We start from the raw sequence: 16445 nt of genomic DNA on the forward strand, positions 1-16445 counted from the left end.
TTTTAGTGCTGGAAAGAATATAATAAAGAAATGAAAAAAATGGAAAAAGTAATGCATCTGCAGCTGTATGGTGTATGAAGTAATTACAGAAAGAATATGGATACTTTTGCAGTTTTCTTATGCCAGTATATTTTTATTAGTCTCACTGTTACTATTGGAGCCATAAGAAAGAAAAGGTTTCCGATGAAATATACATACGCAGTATCTCAGCATTTTAAAGCTATACTAACGCAGATTAATAAGGATATTCATGAAGTTTTGAGTGCACAATAAATATATCTAATAGTGCACGTACATAAATATAATTCCTTTAATAAACTATCCTGTTCTTCATTGCATGAAGCTGTGATGACATACTGACTTGGATATGACATCCACAATTACACTACCCCTTTGGTCTGGATACTGTATCACTGTGTGTGCAGTATGTTGTTTATATACCAACTGCAAAATAAATTAAAAAGTGCACTGAATTGTTGGGAGTCAGACAGAAATGTCAATTTCAGTAACATTTTCTTGTCACCATATTCTTTTTACACTTTTTAATGTAAGTGGAAAATACTTGTTGCAGTAATGAAGGGATGCTGCAGAACATTTAGGGCAGCCCAGTAAGATTCTCCTAAAACTGCTCTAAACAATGTGTAGGGATCAGGTAATGTAGCGTAAGGGTGTAACGGTAGCGTTACTTTAAAATTTGTCTGAATACCGTTATCAAATGAAATTAATATTGCTGCAGAGCTGCATTCCATGGTAAATATAGAGTAATAAAAATGGAGCTTCTTAATACAATCATTAATAAGGTGGAGCTTGGATTGTTCCTTTGGAGCAGTGATGAACCAGGGAAATTCATCATTTCTGTGTACAGTACATACAGTATGAAAAGAAGGAGGTTGTATAATTACATAACCTACATAATACTGATTTTCTTAGACTTAGATCGCTATTGATAAGAAATCCAGTGTATCAGGAGTTGGTGTATTGAGTGAAAAGTTTTTAAGGCTAGATTAAACAGGTTATTATTTATGTGACTGTTTTTCATGACTGATGCAGTGTATCAAGTGCTGGAGGGAGCCATGCCTTCACCACCTTATATGCAGCTCAAAAACATTTTTGCAAATACCGCATGATAATGTAACAGCAGTGCATACACTTAAGACTCAAATGATTTACTACTGCTGTTGACATAGCAGCTCAAGATAGAGTACAGCACCTTTTGTACATCAGGAGAATAACAAAGTAAATGTACTGTATCGTTTCAAAGGCTGTCTCTTTTAGCATTGCACTGTACTGTATGTTATCTGGCATTTTAGAAGATTAATTGCACTTGCATTCCATTTTTTCGGAAAATGTGTTCATAATTCTTCCCTTTTAACTCTTAACACTCCTTTTATAGCAGTAGTAGCAAAAAATCATAATCTGGCAATTTGCATGTTCTGTGCAATTAAAATCAGTTTACTTGTGGGCTAATTTGTGCAATAAATAATATGTACCGGTGTCTTGTCGGTCTTACTGTCAGTTCAGTTGTGTGTATATATACAGTATTACAAAGCATATTTAACAATAATTGGATAAGATAGCATCTGAAGGATGTGTGGATAATAACACAAGGATTGTTGGCAATAAAAATGGACTATGTTTCCTAAATTAATTATTCCACAAGAGTTTGTCATAGGTTTAGCATTGCAGATTTTCGGTTACAGTATCTTCATGTCTTGTTTTTTTTCAGTAAGACAAGTAGAATGCAGTATAACAGATCCTCATGTATTCAGGGTAACAACCGTTTTAATTTGCATTAGAAGGACTACAAAGAGTTGTAAATTGTGGTACTTTGTTTGCAGTACTTTGTACAAATGGTGAGTACCTCTCAGCATCTAATTATGACCCCTCTGTACTTTGTTTAGACATTGTGTATGCAATTATTTAGACTAGAACTAATGAAATGCAAGCAGATCCCTCTTATGTGTAATCCGACATCAAAAAACGCATCGCTGCATATGATTAAGAACATTAGGATGAAAGCACAGTTGATCATAAAGTCCTCAGCAGTTTTTCTCCAAAGAAGGCAAGAGTGGAAAGCGCTTAATTAGAGGAAAATATTCACGACTGAAAATATTTCCTCCTCCTGAGCTAATGAGAAAATACATTAACTGTAAGCCCTAGAGATGTATTACATTATCTGAATAGGCAATAGTAAAATTGTTTAATATTTCCATAAAATATACACTGTTTGTCTAAATATTTCAGTCATAGAGTACTGTATATAATTACAGCATTTCCAAGGTTTGGCGCATTCTGTTGTGTTTGTTTATCGTAACGGTATTTTGGTGAGCGGTTTTGTTGCAGCTGAAACTAGAGCCTGTCAAAGCAATTAGACGTATCCTTAAGAACCTGACTTTTTCGCTCCGTCTTCCAAGGTCTTCAGGTTGTCTGTCTGGACTCTTTTCCACGTGTTCTCATTAACATTTCTTTAACCTTTCAGCTCTCCTCCCTCCGCCGTCAGTAACACTCTTCCTTCCTTCGTCAGCATAACGAGCTCTCTTCCAGTCTCTCTCTCTCTCTTCCTCGTGGTCTGTGTTTTGTGTGTGCAGTCTTTTTTTTACCGTGCTGTTTCTGGCGTTGTTGTTGTTGTCTCCAACTCCCCGCCCCTCTTTTCCCTCCATTTTTGATGATGTGGTGGTGGTTTCCTCTCTGGGCCCATTTGCTCCTACCTCGGTGTCGCTTCTCACCTTCTGAAAGCTTCCACTCATGCCCCTCTCCTCTGTCTATGTCTGTCCATTCTGTGGTGTGATCCCAGAAGACACGGATTCATCCCGTCGGAGGAACTCAGGTCTGTCACTTCTCCTTCTCCTGCTTCTTCCACCCCCCCTTCCATTCTTATTTTTTACTACCCACTTCCTTCTCCTCCTTCCCTTATTATTATTCAACGTCTCCTCCTCTTCTTTCCTCCATCATTAGCGTTCATTGCTCATTAGTCATCAAAGTCATGGCTTTGTTTGTCTGTGTGTATATTTGAATACACACAGATATACATAATATAGACAAACATGTACACCTGCCTTCAAGCCTAAATTTCCATTTCTGCTTTAAAAATATGCAGAATGCTTTCATTAAAAAGCTGTCTTTTTTGTGGGTATGGTGGTTTGGGGGGCAATTATAAGATATATTTTTGATGTGCTACAGGTTTAAGACTGAGCTTCGCATTATTAATATTGTAATAATCATTTTAGTACCGAAAAGAAATAAAAGCTAATACTAAAAACAGTGAAAGGGAGAAACGTCTGGAGTGTGAGTTTGTGAACATTTTCATTTTTCTGTGGAAAACGACATGTACTGTGCAAATGACATGGTAACAGCCAACTGAGTATTGCAAATATTAAATATTTGCAGGTACCTGTGCTCTCATTTCTATACTCATCAAAAATCTCATTTTTATACTATATTTTGTAGTCTGTATTATAGTCTCATAGGAGTGATTATCAGTCATAGGCGATATATTTTTGATCAGAAAACAAAGTCACTTAATGTCTAGTTCTAAGATTTTTCTACCAGATAATGTGGATTTATCTTTATGTATTATTTGCAAAAACACTTCCAGCTAAATGCAATTTTCTTCAAAGAATATGTTACAATTTTACTATAATTATTAATACTTTTAATAGCCATTAATATACTGTATTACTAGTTTTTGCAATTGTACAGGGTACCAGAATCTAACAGCTAATTTATTAAGTATCAAGTATAAAATTGGTGTTCAATATTTTTAGAAATGTGTGCTGAATGGTGTTTTCAGCATTAGTTAAATATTGCTGGTGACAAAACTGTCTTATACGGTACAGTATATTGCTTAAATATTGGTGTTTACATGAAATTAAACAGACTGAATTGCTGCAAACTGTATTTCACTTTATGTTTGCAATTATTTTCTTTAAACTCATTATAAATATTACGTTGTCTCCATTTTCTTATTTAATTACTCTAGTTGTATTTGGGTCTACATGGAACACAAAAACCCCTTGTTCTTACATGTTTTTACATTATACTGTAGATTGTATGTGTGAATGTATTTGTATATGAATTCAGAATGTATCCCTGGCATTTCTGGCTTATGTGGTTTTATAAAATCATATACAGGCTACATAGGTATAGAATGTTGTCTAGTCTGAAAGACTTTTTAATTTGATCTGAACAAACAATACATTCAGTATAATGCATTGTCAGGTATTCGTGCCATACTGTACATACAGTAATTATCTTTTGATTACAAAATTATAACTTTTATAAAAATAAGTTCTAAAGGAAGCATTGTTAGACATGGTGGTAAGTGCAGAATGTATGTTTATATTTGCACATTTTTAATCAAAAGGTCATAACATATTTAATATTTAAAATGCATAAAATCATTGATATAAAATATACAAAGTTTAAAGTATGAAAACCCCTAAGGTTTTAAAATAGTAAACATTTAAGTCTTCGTCATTTCTATGAAAATAGAACATAGCAAATTAGTTCTATGAAAACTGAATCACTGATAATGACTAATAATGCAATACAGTTCTTTCCAGGAAACCTTTGTAGATAATTCCAGTCTGTTAAACAGTGTTTGTCTGGTGAAACAATCAGCGTCTAAGATCTAAAAAGTCAGAAGTCTGTACAATAATAAGACTTTTCTTAAGGCAATTGTGAAAGAGTGAAAGCTGAAGTAGAATCCTTCATACATCCACACACTTGTTAAAAATTATTTTAATGCACTAGAAACACTACTGATATTTAGAACCCTAAAGTGGTGAGAAGGTTTTGCACGATGTGCTGTTCAGCTGTGATTCTGGTGCAGCTTTGATGATTGTCCTGATGTACAGTACCTGCCAAATTAAAAGAAAATAGCTGAATGAATGATGTAGGGTGATGATATATGAGCAATGTACTACATAAATGGCTGAATGTGCTATATAACAGACCAAATAAAAACTTAGTCCATTTTCTAAAATAAATGGGAGTTAAAATCACATGTGGATCCAAATGTAAAGGCTGTCTTGTCTTGCTAAAAATCTAGCATAAGCCAGCTAAAGATTCAACCTTTATTTGGCTCATAACAAATACATCTGTATAGCATTTGCATGTTATTCTAAAAGCTAAAACCCTTGTTGCTTTTTACTTAAAAAATCAAAAGTAAATGAATTAGCCAATGGGTTCTGCAGGAAGAAGAGAAATAAATTAAAATACGAGCTACAGTAAGAACCTCTGAGAAATACTTTGTAGTTTAGTCTGTGTGCATTGCCTTCTATACATCATGTTTTCTTCTGTCAAATATACTGGTAGCATTGGTTATTTTTACAGAGAAAGATAAAAGTTGACGTTCATTTGGATTTGGGGTAAATAGTGAGATCATAGACATACCAAATGCCTTAGCCACAAAACAATGCTACATACTGTAAGTTAGAAAACAACTAAAATCCATTATACTGTACATTACTATATGTGAATATAATTAGATGGGACGTCTTGTAACTACTTCATTATAGTGCAAAACATTCTGGTTTTACAGCCCGTAAAGCAGTATTTTCTAAATCTTTGTCTTTTCACTTGTACAAACTCAAATCAGAAAAAATATTTCAAAATTTTTCCTGCATGAATGATTTGACACAGTATCAAAAACAGAACTATATTTTATTGACCTTTTACAAGCGTGGCAGGCCCAGGTGACTGTTTTTCAGACAAACAAATACTGCATTTAAATGTTCAAAGGTTTAAGAGTTATGAGCTACTGTTCAACAAAATATCCGATCACAGCTATTCTGCTGCATTTCAAAGATTTCATGTTTAATGATTATGCAGCACAGACGACAAAGAGAAATATCATCTACAGTATGAGGCCAAATAGTTACTTACATAAATGTTCATGTCATTTCTTTTTCTCTTTTTGTTAACGCCTTGTTTATTGTTCTTTTTTTTAACGTCACTGTTTTATTGTTCTGTTTTTTTTCTCATTTTTGTGTTTCCTTTTCATTGCCATCTTAAAATAAAAAGTAGAGAGGAATGAAGCAGAGCCAGAGAATGGAGATCCAGGTAGGACAGTTGCAAAGTCTTTTCTAATGTTCATAGTGCCTCGTTGTTTTTTTACTTTTCCTAAAACAAGGGGAGCACAGGAGCTGTTTTCAAAAAACAGATGTTAAACGACTTAGGGATCTCACACACTTGAAGGGGTTGTAAATTACTGTATATATATATATTTTATTCAATACTGTTTCAGTGGTTTCACAGACCCTGATATGCACTAATCTTGGATCAATGTTATTATGTCTTGGTCTGTGAAACCATCCATTGAGGTGTTAATGAGAGAATACCCTTGATCGTCTTGTCTAATTTGAATTAGAGAAGTTAGTTTAGTATTTATGGTACTGTATATCTTGCATAAAAGATGATTAGGTCAAGATTTGGGTTCATTTGTTCAATTCTGAATCCCTTCAAAACTTGATGTCCATCTTAAGTAACACGCCAAAACAGTAAAATGTGTTTACAGTAAACCAATCCACATCGCAAGTACTGTACCACACAATGTAAGACCACAGCACATGTTTGAAACACTACAGTATATGCAAAATGTAGCTTTCCCTGTGTGCGGCATAATAGCATGGTGGTTCATTCTGCTGCCTACAGCTCTCCGGGTCTTTGGGTGAATTCCTGACTAGGATGCTTTTTTGTGCGCAGAGCTCAGATTTCTCCTATTTCCGAAATACATATGCTTGTAATGTGCCCTGTGATAGACAGGTGTCTCATCCAGGGTGTAGGCCCACAGTATATAAACCTGTGCTTCTAGATTAGGCTATGACTTTGCTTGATTGACTATTCTAAATGGACTCTTTTTCTGTGGCCCTCTGATGGAGTAGTGTGCTGTCCAGGGTTAAGAGCAATCATGTGCTAAGTCTCTGGGACAGGCTGTGGGTTGCCATAACTCCCGACATGTGAAAATGGCTAGATCATTTTTCTTTGCCCAGAATAATTTGTCAGCAGATTCTCTTTGCAAAGGGCATTTGTTTGCAAGTATACCGAGTCTTTTATTATCTTGCCGATAACTTGGTTGGTTTTACACTCAGTAGAGTTATCCATCGGGCTACTGTCATGTTTTGCACATAGCTGGGAGTGCATGTTAGGATGTGAGAGTGTAGCGGAGTGTTGCGTGGGTCACTGGTAGTAAGCACTGATTCAGTCACTTGTGCATGAACATCTGTGGGATTTTATTCTAAGTCACCATGGTCCAACCCCTTGTTGTAGCAGATGCACTATCATGGAACTCAATAGATACTGTATTTCCTTAGAATATCAATGCATTTTGTGCAGGATTGCAGCAATTACAATGCAGTATTGATTCTGTATAATACTATATTTACAGAAAACTTCTCTGAATTACAGTCTGATGTAGATGCCCATTACCATCTGCTGTACTCATTGATTTGCAACTATTTCAAGTTTTTGCCATCTTTTCATGAATTTCAGACATGCAGGGTATAATTAGTGTCTGTTGTTTCCGTTAAATGTGTATGATGTTCTTTCAAAACAAGCCGGAGTGTTGGGCATGCACTACATTTATTTTCAGACAATATTGCTGCCCATGAATGAATGTTACTCACACTGTGCAGGAAAACATTCCACTTTACATGAAGACAAATGGCGCCACAAAACAAAATGAATGAATGATCTTTGTTTCTGATATAATGATCTTGTGCCCAAGAGTACCAGATCTATAAAGGATTTATTTATAGTGAAATATGGCATCTGTCTGTGTGATAAAATTAAATTTGAAACTGAAAACATAAAACATAACCAGATTATATACAGACATTTTAACAGTACAAGTAAAGTAGCAAATGCACTAGAGGTGAACTTCAAATGTCAAATCAGTGTGAATGAGATGTGGACAGAACATGGACAACAGAGAAGACCAGCCAAGTCATGTAAAATTTAAAGCCTACTTTCAGCTGTCCTCATCTAACTCTTGTATAGTATGTAATATAGTATTTTATTGCCACTATTCAAAATTTTGCTTTTAATTGGTTTTCTTCCCTTTTAAAATATTTTAAGTTATAAAGGTTTCTTTTTCAAATGTTAATTTCCAGAAGAGTTCAGTTGCTATTAAAGTAACTTCTAACATACAGAGAGAAGGCCACTGCACCATAGGGGTCAGTTCTTATTCCTCTTCTGTGGTGCCTTCCACAGAATTCCCTCTTTTCACCTCTGTTCCTGCCTAGATTTGCATCTGTTTGCTTTGAGATTTTGGGATTTTTCAGAAGTCAAGCATTTGTGCAGACTTTTATATAACTGAGGGTGGCGCATCATGTCTAAGTGATACAGTGTGTATATTGTATATGTACTGTATATTGTCATTCAACTTATAGAGAGTAACATATCGGAATGCCGGCCATTTATAATTAATTTAGCCAAATGAACAATCTATGGAAATGGACAATCTCTGTACAATTCCCTCTCACTATCTTTAGTTCCAGAATTACTTTGCTAGTGCGTCATTTTAGTAATTCATTACTTCTGTGCCTAGTTACAGGAATGTACACCTGATCCATCAGCTTTTTAGGCAATTAGGCTATGAGGGCTGTTGGATTTGGCATTTTCACACAAAGCAGGATTGATGTGATCTACAATTCACATGTTCCGAATGAAGTATGGTTTTATCTTCTGACTGTAAAATGAGCTTAAAACTAATCTGACATTATGTCCACCTCAAGATCTGATGGTCCTAGTTCTGTGTCTATTCACTTTCTTTTTTCAGAACAAGCATATTATCAACTCAACATATATACATTATTTGTTATTTTATGGAAAAAACGTATCGTGTTTGTTCAGTCAAGGGGAATGCTTTGCTAGGAAAAAAATGTGATGTAGAGGAGTTTAAATTTGATTATTTATTAAAATCTATTTGTGCTCATGGCTTAAAAGTAGTAGTTGTTTAGCTGGAAGAGTTTGTTAGGAAAAGCTAGGGTTATAAAAATTATATTTTATTTCTTTTTTTATTTCATGCTTCACATATTTTCTCCCACTAACACCATACTGTAGCTCATTCCACATCTCACAAGGCTTCCATCACACATGAATGTGTCAGATCTAAGTACAAAGGACTCTGCTGACTCTGGTACCTTTCCCCTTTTCAGGTGCTATGGATGTAGAAGAGAGGACAAGGCAGATGAAGCTGAAAATGAACAAATACAAACAAGGAGCTGGCTCAGACTCCAGGCTGGAGCAGGACTACCATTCCAAGGCAAGTCAACAAACTCATCTTTTATAAGGAACAAGTAATAGGTTCATTCCATGTTGAAAAGAGAAGAAAGGAAACACAACATTTCGACTGCAGAGCCTTCTTCAGGTGTGTCAGGAGAAAGTGAAGGCTCCTTCAGGAGAAGGCTCCACGGCCAAAACGTATTGTTTTCTTTCTTCTCTATTCAGCAAGAGTCCTAGCAAAAGAGTAGTGGCAGCTATCTTCATATTATTTTAGCACCTGATCTCAATTTTATGTACTCATAGCTTTATGTGTGATGCTGTTTTTGTGTCAGATTTTGATGATACTCTTATGTAAGATGTTGCTGTAACGTTTGAAGGTATGAGAGCAGTTTTTTTGTGGTTCTGCTGACTGCAAAACAGATTTAATTCAGTTTGTTAGGGTTTTCCAAGGAATGTATCACCTTTAACTACATTCTTGTATCCTTTTAATTTTGCAATACAGTTTGTAAGAGTAGAGATGGTAATACCATCGTCCTGACTAATTTCTGCTCTAATCATGCACAATCTGGACTCCCTTAATTCAAATGGTAAAACAAATTTTCACTTGATCTGCTGTGGAGTCCGATGCTTTGGGATAAAAAGGACTATATAAAATAAATTAATTGTTTAATTCAAATTAAGCACTTAATCTGCTTTATGTGCAAATGGGTTTAATTAATTTTGTTTTGATATGCTGTAGTTTCATCTCCATCTTGGTTTGTTGAAATTCTGCAACTATCTCTATCAAAGAAATATTTATACCTATGAAAAGCATGCAGTATATAGTTATAAAGTGGTGATCTCAAGACCTCTACAGGTTCATATACGTATTTTTAACCATTTAATCTTGTATTTACCTTAGAACTTTATACATTTTGTCGAATATAAGATCACTTTCTTTTAAAAGCATTCATTTTGTTTTGACTTGCAGTATATAACATATTGTACATTTTATATTACTAAAGGTAGTGAGTGTAGAAATTTAATCAGTTTTTTTATTAAAATCAGTCTAGAATTAGGATGTAGTTATGTAATTCTACACTGAGGCTTGTGTATCCATACAGTAAGTGCTAATGACTAAATATTTAACTTTAAAAGCATGAAGATAATATGAAGATAATACATTAATTAATGTATTAATTAATAAATAACTTAATTTACAAACATTTAATTTTTTTAATAAGTCATATATATAATTAGTTTGGATTTGAATATATAAATCTGATGCAATATACTGTATGTATGTATATCTAAATGTTCTTGTATATTTTTTTTCCTGTATTGTGACTCTAGCTGATGCATATGCATATGACTCTATGCATATGTCAAAAATATGTTTTCTGTTATTTTCTCGATAGCCCCATGTTTCCTTTTCTGGTGAAGAAGTTAATCGAGAATGCCTGTGTCCCTCTTGCAGCACCGGTCGGGGAGAGACCCACAGAGGGGCTCGGATAACATCTCAACCAAGTCTTCGGACAGTGATGTGAGCGACGTGTCCGCTGTGTCGAGGACCAGTAGCGCCTCTCGGTTCAGCAGCACGAGCTACATGTCTGTCCAGTCCGAAAGACCGCGGGGTAACAGGAAGATCAGGTGGGGCACCTGACATGCAGACACGACCAATAGAACAAAGTGCAGCAGCCAGGAGTGAGCAAACGTACAACTGGATACTGAACCTCCTTGATGTTCTCGGGTTCAGACTAAAGTTGCCAAGTTCAGATATTTATACCGTCAAAAATATTTGGACTGGGCCCCTATCCATGAAGGAAATGTCTGTTTCAGACAGACGCATTTCCAGCAATTCAGTGAGTTCAGGTTTGGCTCTGCTTATGTGAGAATTGAACCAAACGTCTGAACTTTACTTTTGTTTGTTGAGGTTTGCCCACACTTGGCAGTGCACTGTGAAAGTGAACATGTTGTGATTGATATTGTAAAGGGTAAATAAGTGATATTTATAACATGGAAACAGCTAGAGCTTTTTTCTTCTAGTGTATGTGCTGCAGTCTTGCTTTATGTTTTACGTCAACTTGGAATGCTATCATTTTTTATTTCTTTCCATTTTAATGTCTGAATGTTTCAGTCTGGTGGTTGTTCTTATTTCTGTTCACATGTTTTCCTTTCTTCTTTTGCATGCCTTCCTGTCTATTCTGTGCGCCGCCAGGCGCTCCAGAACAATGCATGATAAAAAGGAGGGTGGGAGGGAGGGGGAGGAGGTTTTGGAAGAGGTTTTGCCTGAGGAAGAGGAGGAGGAGGAGGCGGGGTCAGAGGAGAAGAGGGAGGGGCAGGAAACCGAGAGCTGTGAGAAAGTAGAGGATAAAGAGGAAGGGGAGCAGGAAGAGGAAGGCAAAGATTTGGTGGAGGAGGAACCACAGGAGGAAGAAAAAGAGAAAAGACAAAGAAAGAAAGAGGATTTGCAGAGGAGGTTCTCGGAGAACGATGTCAGGTAAAATCTAGCCAGTGCCCCTTGCTTTTTTGGTAGTGGTAGATTTTAGGGTGTTGTAGTTACCCTCTCAAAACAAAGCTTTGTCCCAATTTTTATTGCAGTTTACATCAGATTGCATCTAGCCAGCCTTCTTCCATTAAATAAGAGTTAAAATGATGGAATTGTCCAAAACCTATTGACCAGGTAAATAAAGATCAGATGCCGTCTATCCAAATGGCCATTAACTAAAATGAATTTGCCATAGTGTCAGTTATTTTGGGTGTGCCCTGAAAACACCAGGATGGCATGAAATAGAAATCTTTAAATAATAATAAAGCTACTGCAAATATTGTGTGACTCAAACAATTGAGACAATCTTTAGAAAATTGGGATGAAGTTTGTTTTCCTAAGGGCTGAAGCAGTGGTGGAGGAAGATGCAAAACCAAGGTGTGATATCATTATCTCATCAGACGTCCCACACTAACCACAGAAAGTAAATTGGGCACAGTCATGCATATTGTATTTTAAGGAAGGTGGTTTTAACCTGAGTTTAATTTTAACACATAGGTTGCATTAAGAAATGCAGAGATTACTCAAGATTTAAAGGTACTGGCAATGAAAATGTATCTGGGCAACTTTAAATCTTACTGAAGAACTAAACTATGCATAAATGTTTAGGTTGGAAGCCTGGAAAGGAGTGAAGGATGAATACAGTACTTGGCAAGTACTCATAATGTTCCCAGAAAGACAATAAAATGCAATTGATTGTGCATCTTCATTATACATCAAAAGGAGAACAACATTTTAGGATATGTTGTTAGAAATGCAGGATTTAAAATCAAGACAATTTAGGTTTTCACAGGCAACTTGTAAAATCAATTTATTCTATTGAATTACTATGAAAAAGAGCAACCAGCTATGAGGACTTAATGGAATGAAGTGCCCTGACATTTTAATAAAATTGTATTGAATGGAGAAGACTACAAGAATTGGTTCAAATATACAAAATTCTGAACGGTATTCATGAATTTAATCCACTTCTTCAGGATCAACAATGAAGCAAGGTCCAGAAGGCCCATATAGAAAATTATATAGTTCTCTTGTTCTCAATTATAAAAAGACAATGTTTTGCAGAATCTTGTACTGTATATGTAAACAGACATCAGAAAGTAGAGGCAATGCAGACCAAAGTGGAGTATGTATTCTGGGACTACAGCAAACGTCCTACACTGAAAGGCTGAATACTACAGGAACTGACCCATTTTAGACTTTACCACAGAAGAGTACAAGAGCACTTAATGCAAGTATTCATATTCCTCAAAGACAGTGACAAAGTCAATCCTATGGACTTCTTGAGTACTTCTTTCCCAAGGAGTTGTGGGATTACAGAACAAGCTTCACAGGTTTATGAAGACTTCTTTCAACAAACAGCTGGATCCAAGGTGGATCAGTTCCTTGGATGGATTATCTACCAATCACAAAAAGGAGCTATGAGGGTTGAATGGCTCCCTCTCGTTTGTAACTGTTCTTATGTTTTTAACTGTCAAAGATGTGAAAAAAAATGGTGAACAGAGGTCTCCATAAGTTGGAGTAGTGTGGTTAGGAGTGCTGCTCTATATTATAAAGGCATAATAAGAAGAGCAAAGCAAGGACATTCTTGTAAAGTAAGAAGTGCCTTGTATAGCGTTTACTGCTAGATATGGGAGAGGTAACTTGGACGTTTGAGGTGTTTTGCCAGTGGAGAAGCTAGATTTATAGAACTGAAAAATAAAAACTACAGTTACACTCCTTGTAGAGAAATGGTATATCATTGGGGTTTTCCACTCCATGTAGTGCTCTCAAGAAGGCAACCTTGGGAAGAGTATTTTAGTTTGAGAATTTCCACAGTCAAAGTAACTCATGATGACTTAAGAATAAATAACTAAGTAATAAAATAAGAATAAAAATATAGCCTCTGCAGTTATATGGTCCTTTTGACACGATGGTATGTCTGTAGGCAGTATAAGCATGATCTGGTCATAATTAGGATTCAAATTAACATCATAAACAATATGTTTTACATAACTGATTTGACAGAATGCATAGAATCTGTAGCTGTGATATTAAGAGTAATTGTTCTATAAACTGAGTGCATTCCACTGCATTTTCCTTTAAGAATGAAATCAGTTTGCATTGGTTTGCACTTATTTGTCCATAATTAATTGCATTTCAGTATGATGTCCAGGTGTCCTCATCATTTTAGCTGCCAGTATATACGTTTTTCACCTGAACTGCAGTTCAGTAAATCATTGACTACACTCAGATTCCTTTATTTCAAGTAGTACTTTTGTATTAGGGATTTAATTATATGAATAGAATGCTAAGGGACAATAAGGATATACTGTACACAAACAGTACCTAAACACCAGTGAGGGAAGTCTGATATACCTTGCAAAGGCATCTTGCACCACTGTTTTAGTATTTGTGGCTGTGTTCTTGCCTGCTTAATCTGTGCCCACTCTCTCCTCTTCCATAACTAATTGTATTTATCACTGTAACTTTATTAAGCATGCGATTCCTTCTTTCTAAAGCAGCAGCACTACACTTATCAAAGATCAATATAAAATGGACAGAAGAAGAGGTCAAAACACTGCACTCTTCCTCCAAATGAGTTTCTTATTGAACTGTTTACATTTCCCCATTTTTTATTTTTTATAAGTGACCCATTTGTTTGGTTTTATTGACTTTGAGAACTATCAATAACATCATATTGAATCATCTAATAATTCTGCTTACCTAAAATATATATTTCTTTGCAAAAGTGAGCTTTGGAAATTTTTTTGTAGAAATATTGTCTTCATACTGCTCCTGTTTTGCCAGAAACTTTCCTAACAAGAAAAAAAGTCATTACTTTTACATCATCTACTATCTACATCGACTTTTCTAGGTTACTTTTTTATTGAATACTTTATTTTGTTCTCTTAAACACAGTAGTGTACTGTATAACAGTACTGTTTAAGAGGAGAATTGAACAAGAATCTCATAGGCTTACAGTGTATGTGATATGATCATGAAACACAAGCCCTGAAGGAAGAATAAGAGAAAAAAAGTAGCTTACTGTACAGTATGTCATCAACAGTTCTCTTTGATCCTTATGTTCTTCTTATTATGGTTCCTGTGATCCTACATTGTTGTTTCTCTATGGATTATCGGTTGCATTATCAACTAGTTATTAACATAAAGCACTGATGTATTTAATGTGAAATGAACTATTCCTTTAAAATGTGTGGAAAATGCTGCCTCAACCCCTTACATAGCAGGCCCAATCAGATTGCATGTCCTTTAATTAAATTGCAGATCTTCAGTAAGTTGGTTTGTGCATTTTCTAGGACAAATAGATGATTAGACAGCCGTGTGATTGTGTTTGTTTCATATTAACAATAAGAATGAGAAATACAAATAAGTAAAGTTTAATGTGCTTTAGGACAATCCATCATTACAATCAAACAGCAAAATTTGCTTCTACACATTTTTATAATCCTTTAAGGTTGTTCTTATTCTTGATTATGCTATTATGGTCATTTAGTTTTACTTCATTCTGTTTTATTCAAGGTAAAACATTTTCTTTCAGAAACTAGTTCAGGCGTTTACTGTAACTAACTGGACTGCATGTCAGCCCTCAGACTTGACAACAGGACAGGTTGAATGGATTATTCTCGTGACTTTCTATAACAATTAGATGTTACATTCCAGATTTGGAAAAGAATGTTCTCATTTTGTTTGAACATTTTCAGTGTATTCTGAATACTAAATATTCATCACATGATATGTACAGTAGCAGGTATTAAATATGTTTTGCAAAAGTATGCACACCCCTCCTATTGTGTCCCATTTCATATGTACAGTGTACAGTATATGCAGTACATACTGTATACTGTGCAATTATATGTAAAATAATACATTTAATTCTTATTTAAAACTTGAATGTTGAAACAGAAAACTGATTAGCTCAAATTCTCAAAAGGTGCTTATTGATTGTTTATGGATGGCAGTTTTCAAATCTTCACAAGTCACATTTTCAACAATTCACAATAAGATTGAAGTCAGGACTTTGACAGGGCAACTCCAGTTGGGCTCTGGCCTTGTGCTTTGAGTTATTCTCCTGCTGAAAGGTGAATTTCCATGACCAGTTTTAGGCCTTTAGCAAACTAAAGCAAGTTTTCCTCCAAGACTTGCCTGTACTTTGCTCCATCCATTTTCCCTTCAATCTTTACAAGCTTCTCAATCCCTGGGGATCAGATAACGAGGGGCAGTATTATGTTGTGGGGCTACTGTCACAAGGGGGGTTTGACAGCAGGGATGGTGTTGCTCTGTGAATCACTTATTCACAGTAGACCTAACATTTTACATTTAGACCAAAATATTCCTATTTTGTCTCATCTGACCATAAAACAAATTTTGACAGATGTCTGCAGTACACTGTGTGCATTGTAGGAAACTCAAAGAATATTAATGTTTTACTTTCAGAATTGATGTCCTCCTAGCCCAATTCATGCTTTGAACATTTGGACATTTTCTCTCATTTCAACCACTGACTTTTTAAAATTTACTGTGGGCCTTTCCAGTTTATTCTTTGCCTTTGAATTATTCTGCAATCATGACTTTTCAGTTTTTTTCATTATCTACAGTATGTACTGTACATACACCTTTTTTTGGGGGCTTTGGATGTGCTCAGTTTGGAGATACAGCCTGAGCTACACGGTGTCTGGATAATACAGTACTC

At 35.4% G+C, this 16445-nt stretch overlaps 1 protein-coding gene across 50 annotated transcripts in view; it reads left to right on the forward strand.

Annotated features, from left to right (window-relative positions):
• rims2a (regulating synaptic membrane exocytosis 2a) overlaps positions 1 to 16445 on the forward strand; it is a 267723-nt gene that overhangs the window by 193258 nt on the left and 58020 nt on the right. For 23 of the 50 annotated variants that reach the window (XM_069194863.1, XM_069194864.1, XM_069194865.1 and 20 more), the window contains 5 exons: positions 2795 to 2827; positions 6025 to 6063; positions 9159 to 9265; positions 10682 to 10854; positions 11423 to 11704. In XM_069194863.1, coding sequence (XP_069050964.1) covers positions 2795 to 2827; positions 6025 to 6063; positions 9159 to 9265; positions 10682 to 10854; positions 11423 to 11704 — 634 coding nt within the window. The remainder of the gene's footprint in view (positions 1 to 2794; positions 2828 to 6024; positions 6064 to 9158; positions 9266 to 10681; positions 10855 to 11422; positions 11705 to 16445) is intronic. The other 27 variants (XM_069194891.1, XM_069194869.1, XM_069194872.1 and 24 more) reach the window with 8 other exon arrangements.

The sequence above is a fragment of the Lepisosteus oculatus genome, chromosome 10 (genome assembly GCF_040954835.1).
Source record: "Lepisosteus oculatus isolate fLepOcu1 chromosome 10, fLepOcu1.hap2, whole genome shotgun sequence".
NCBI lineage: Eukaryota > Metazoa > Chordata > Actinopteri > Semionotiformes > Lepisosteidae > Lepisosteus > Lepisosteus oculatus.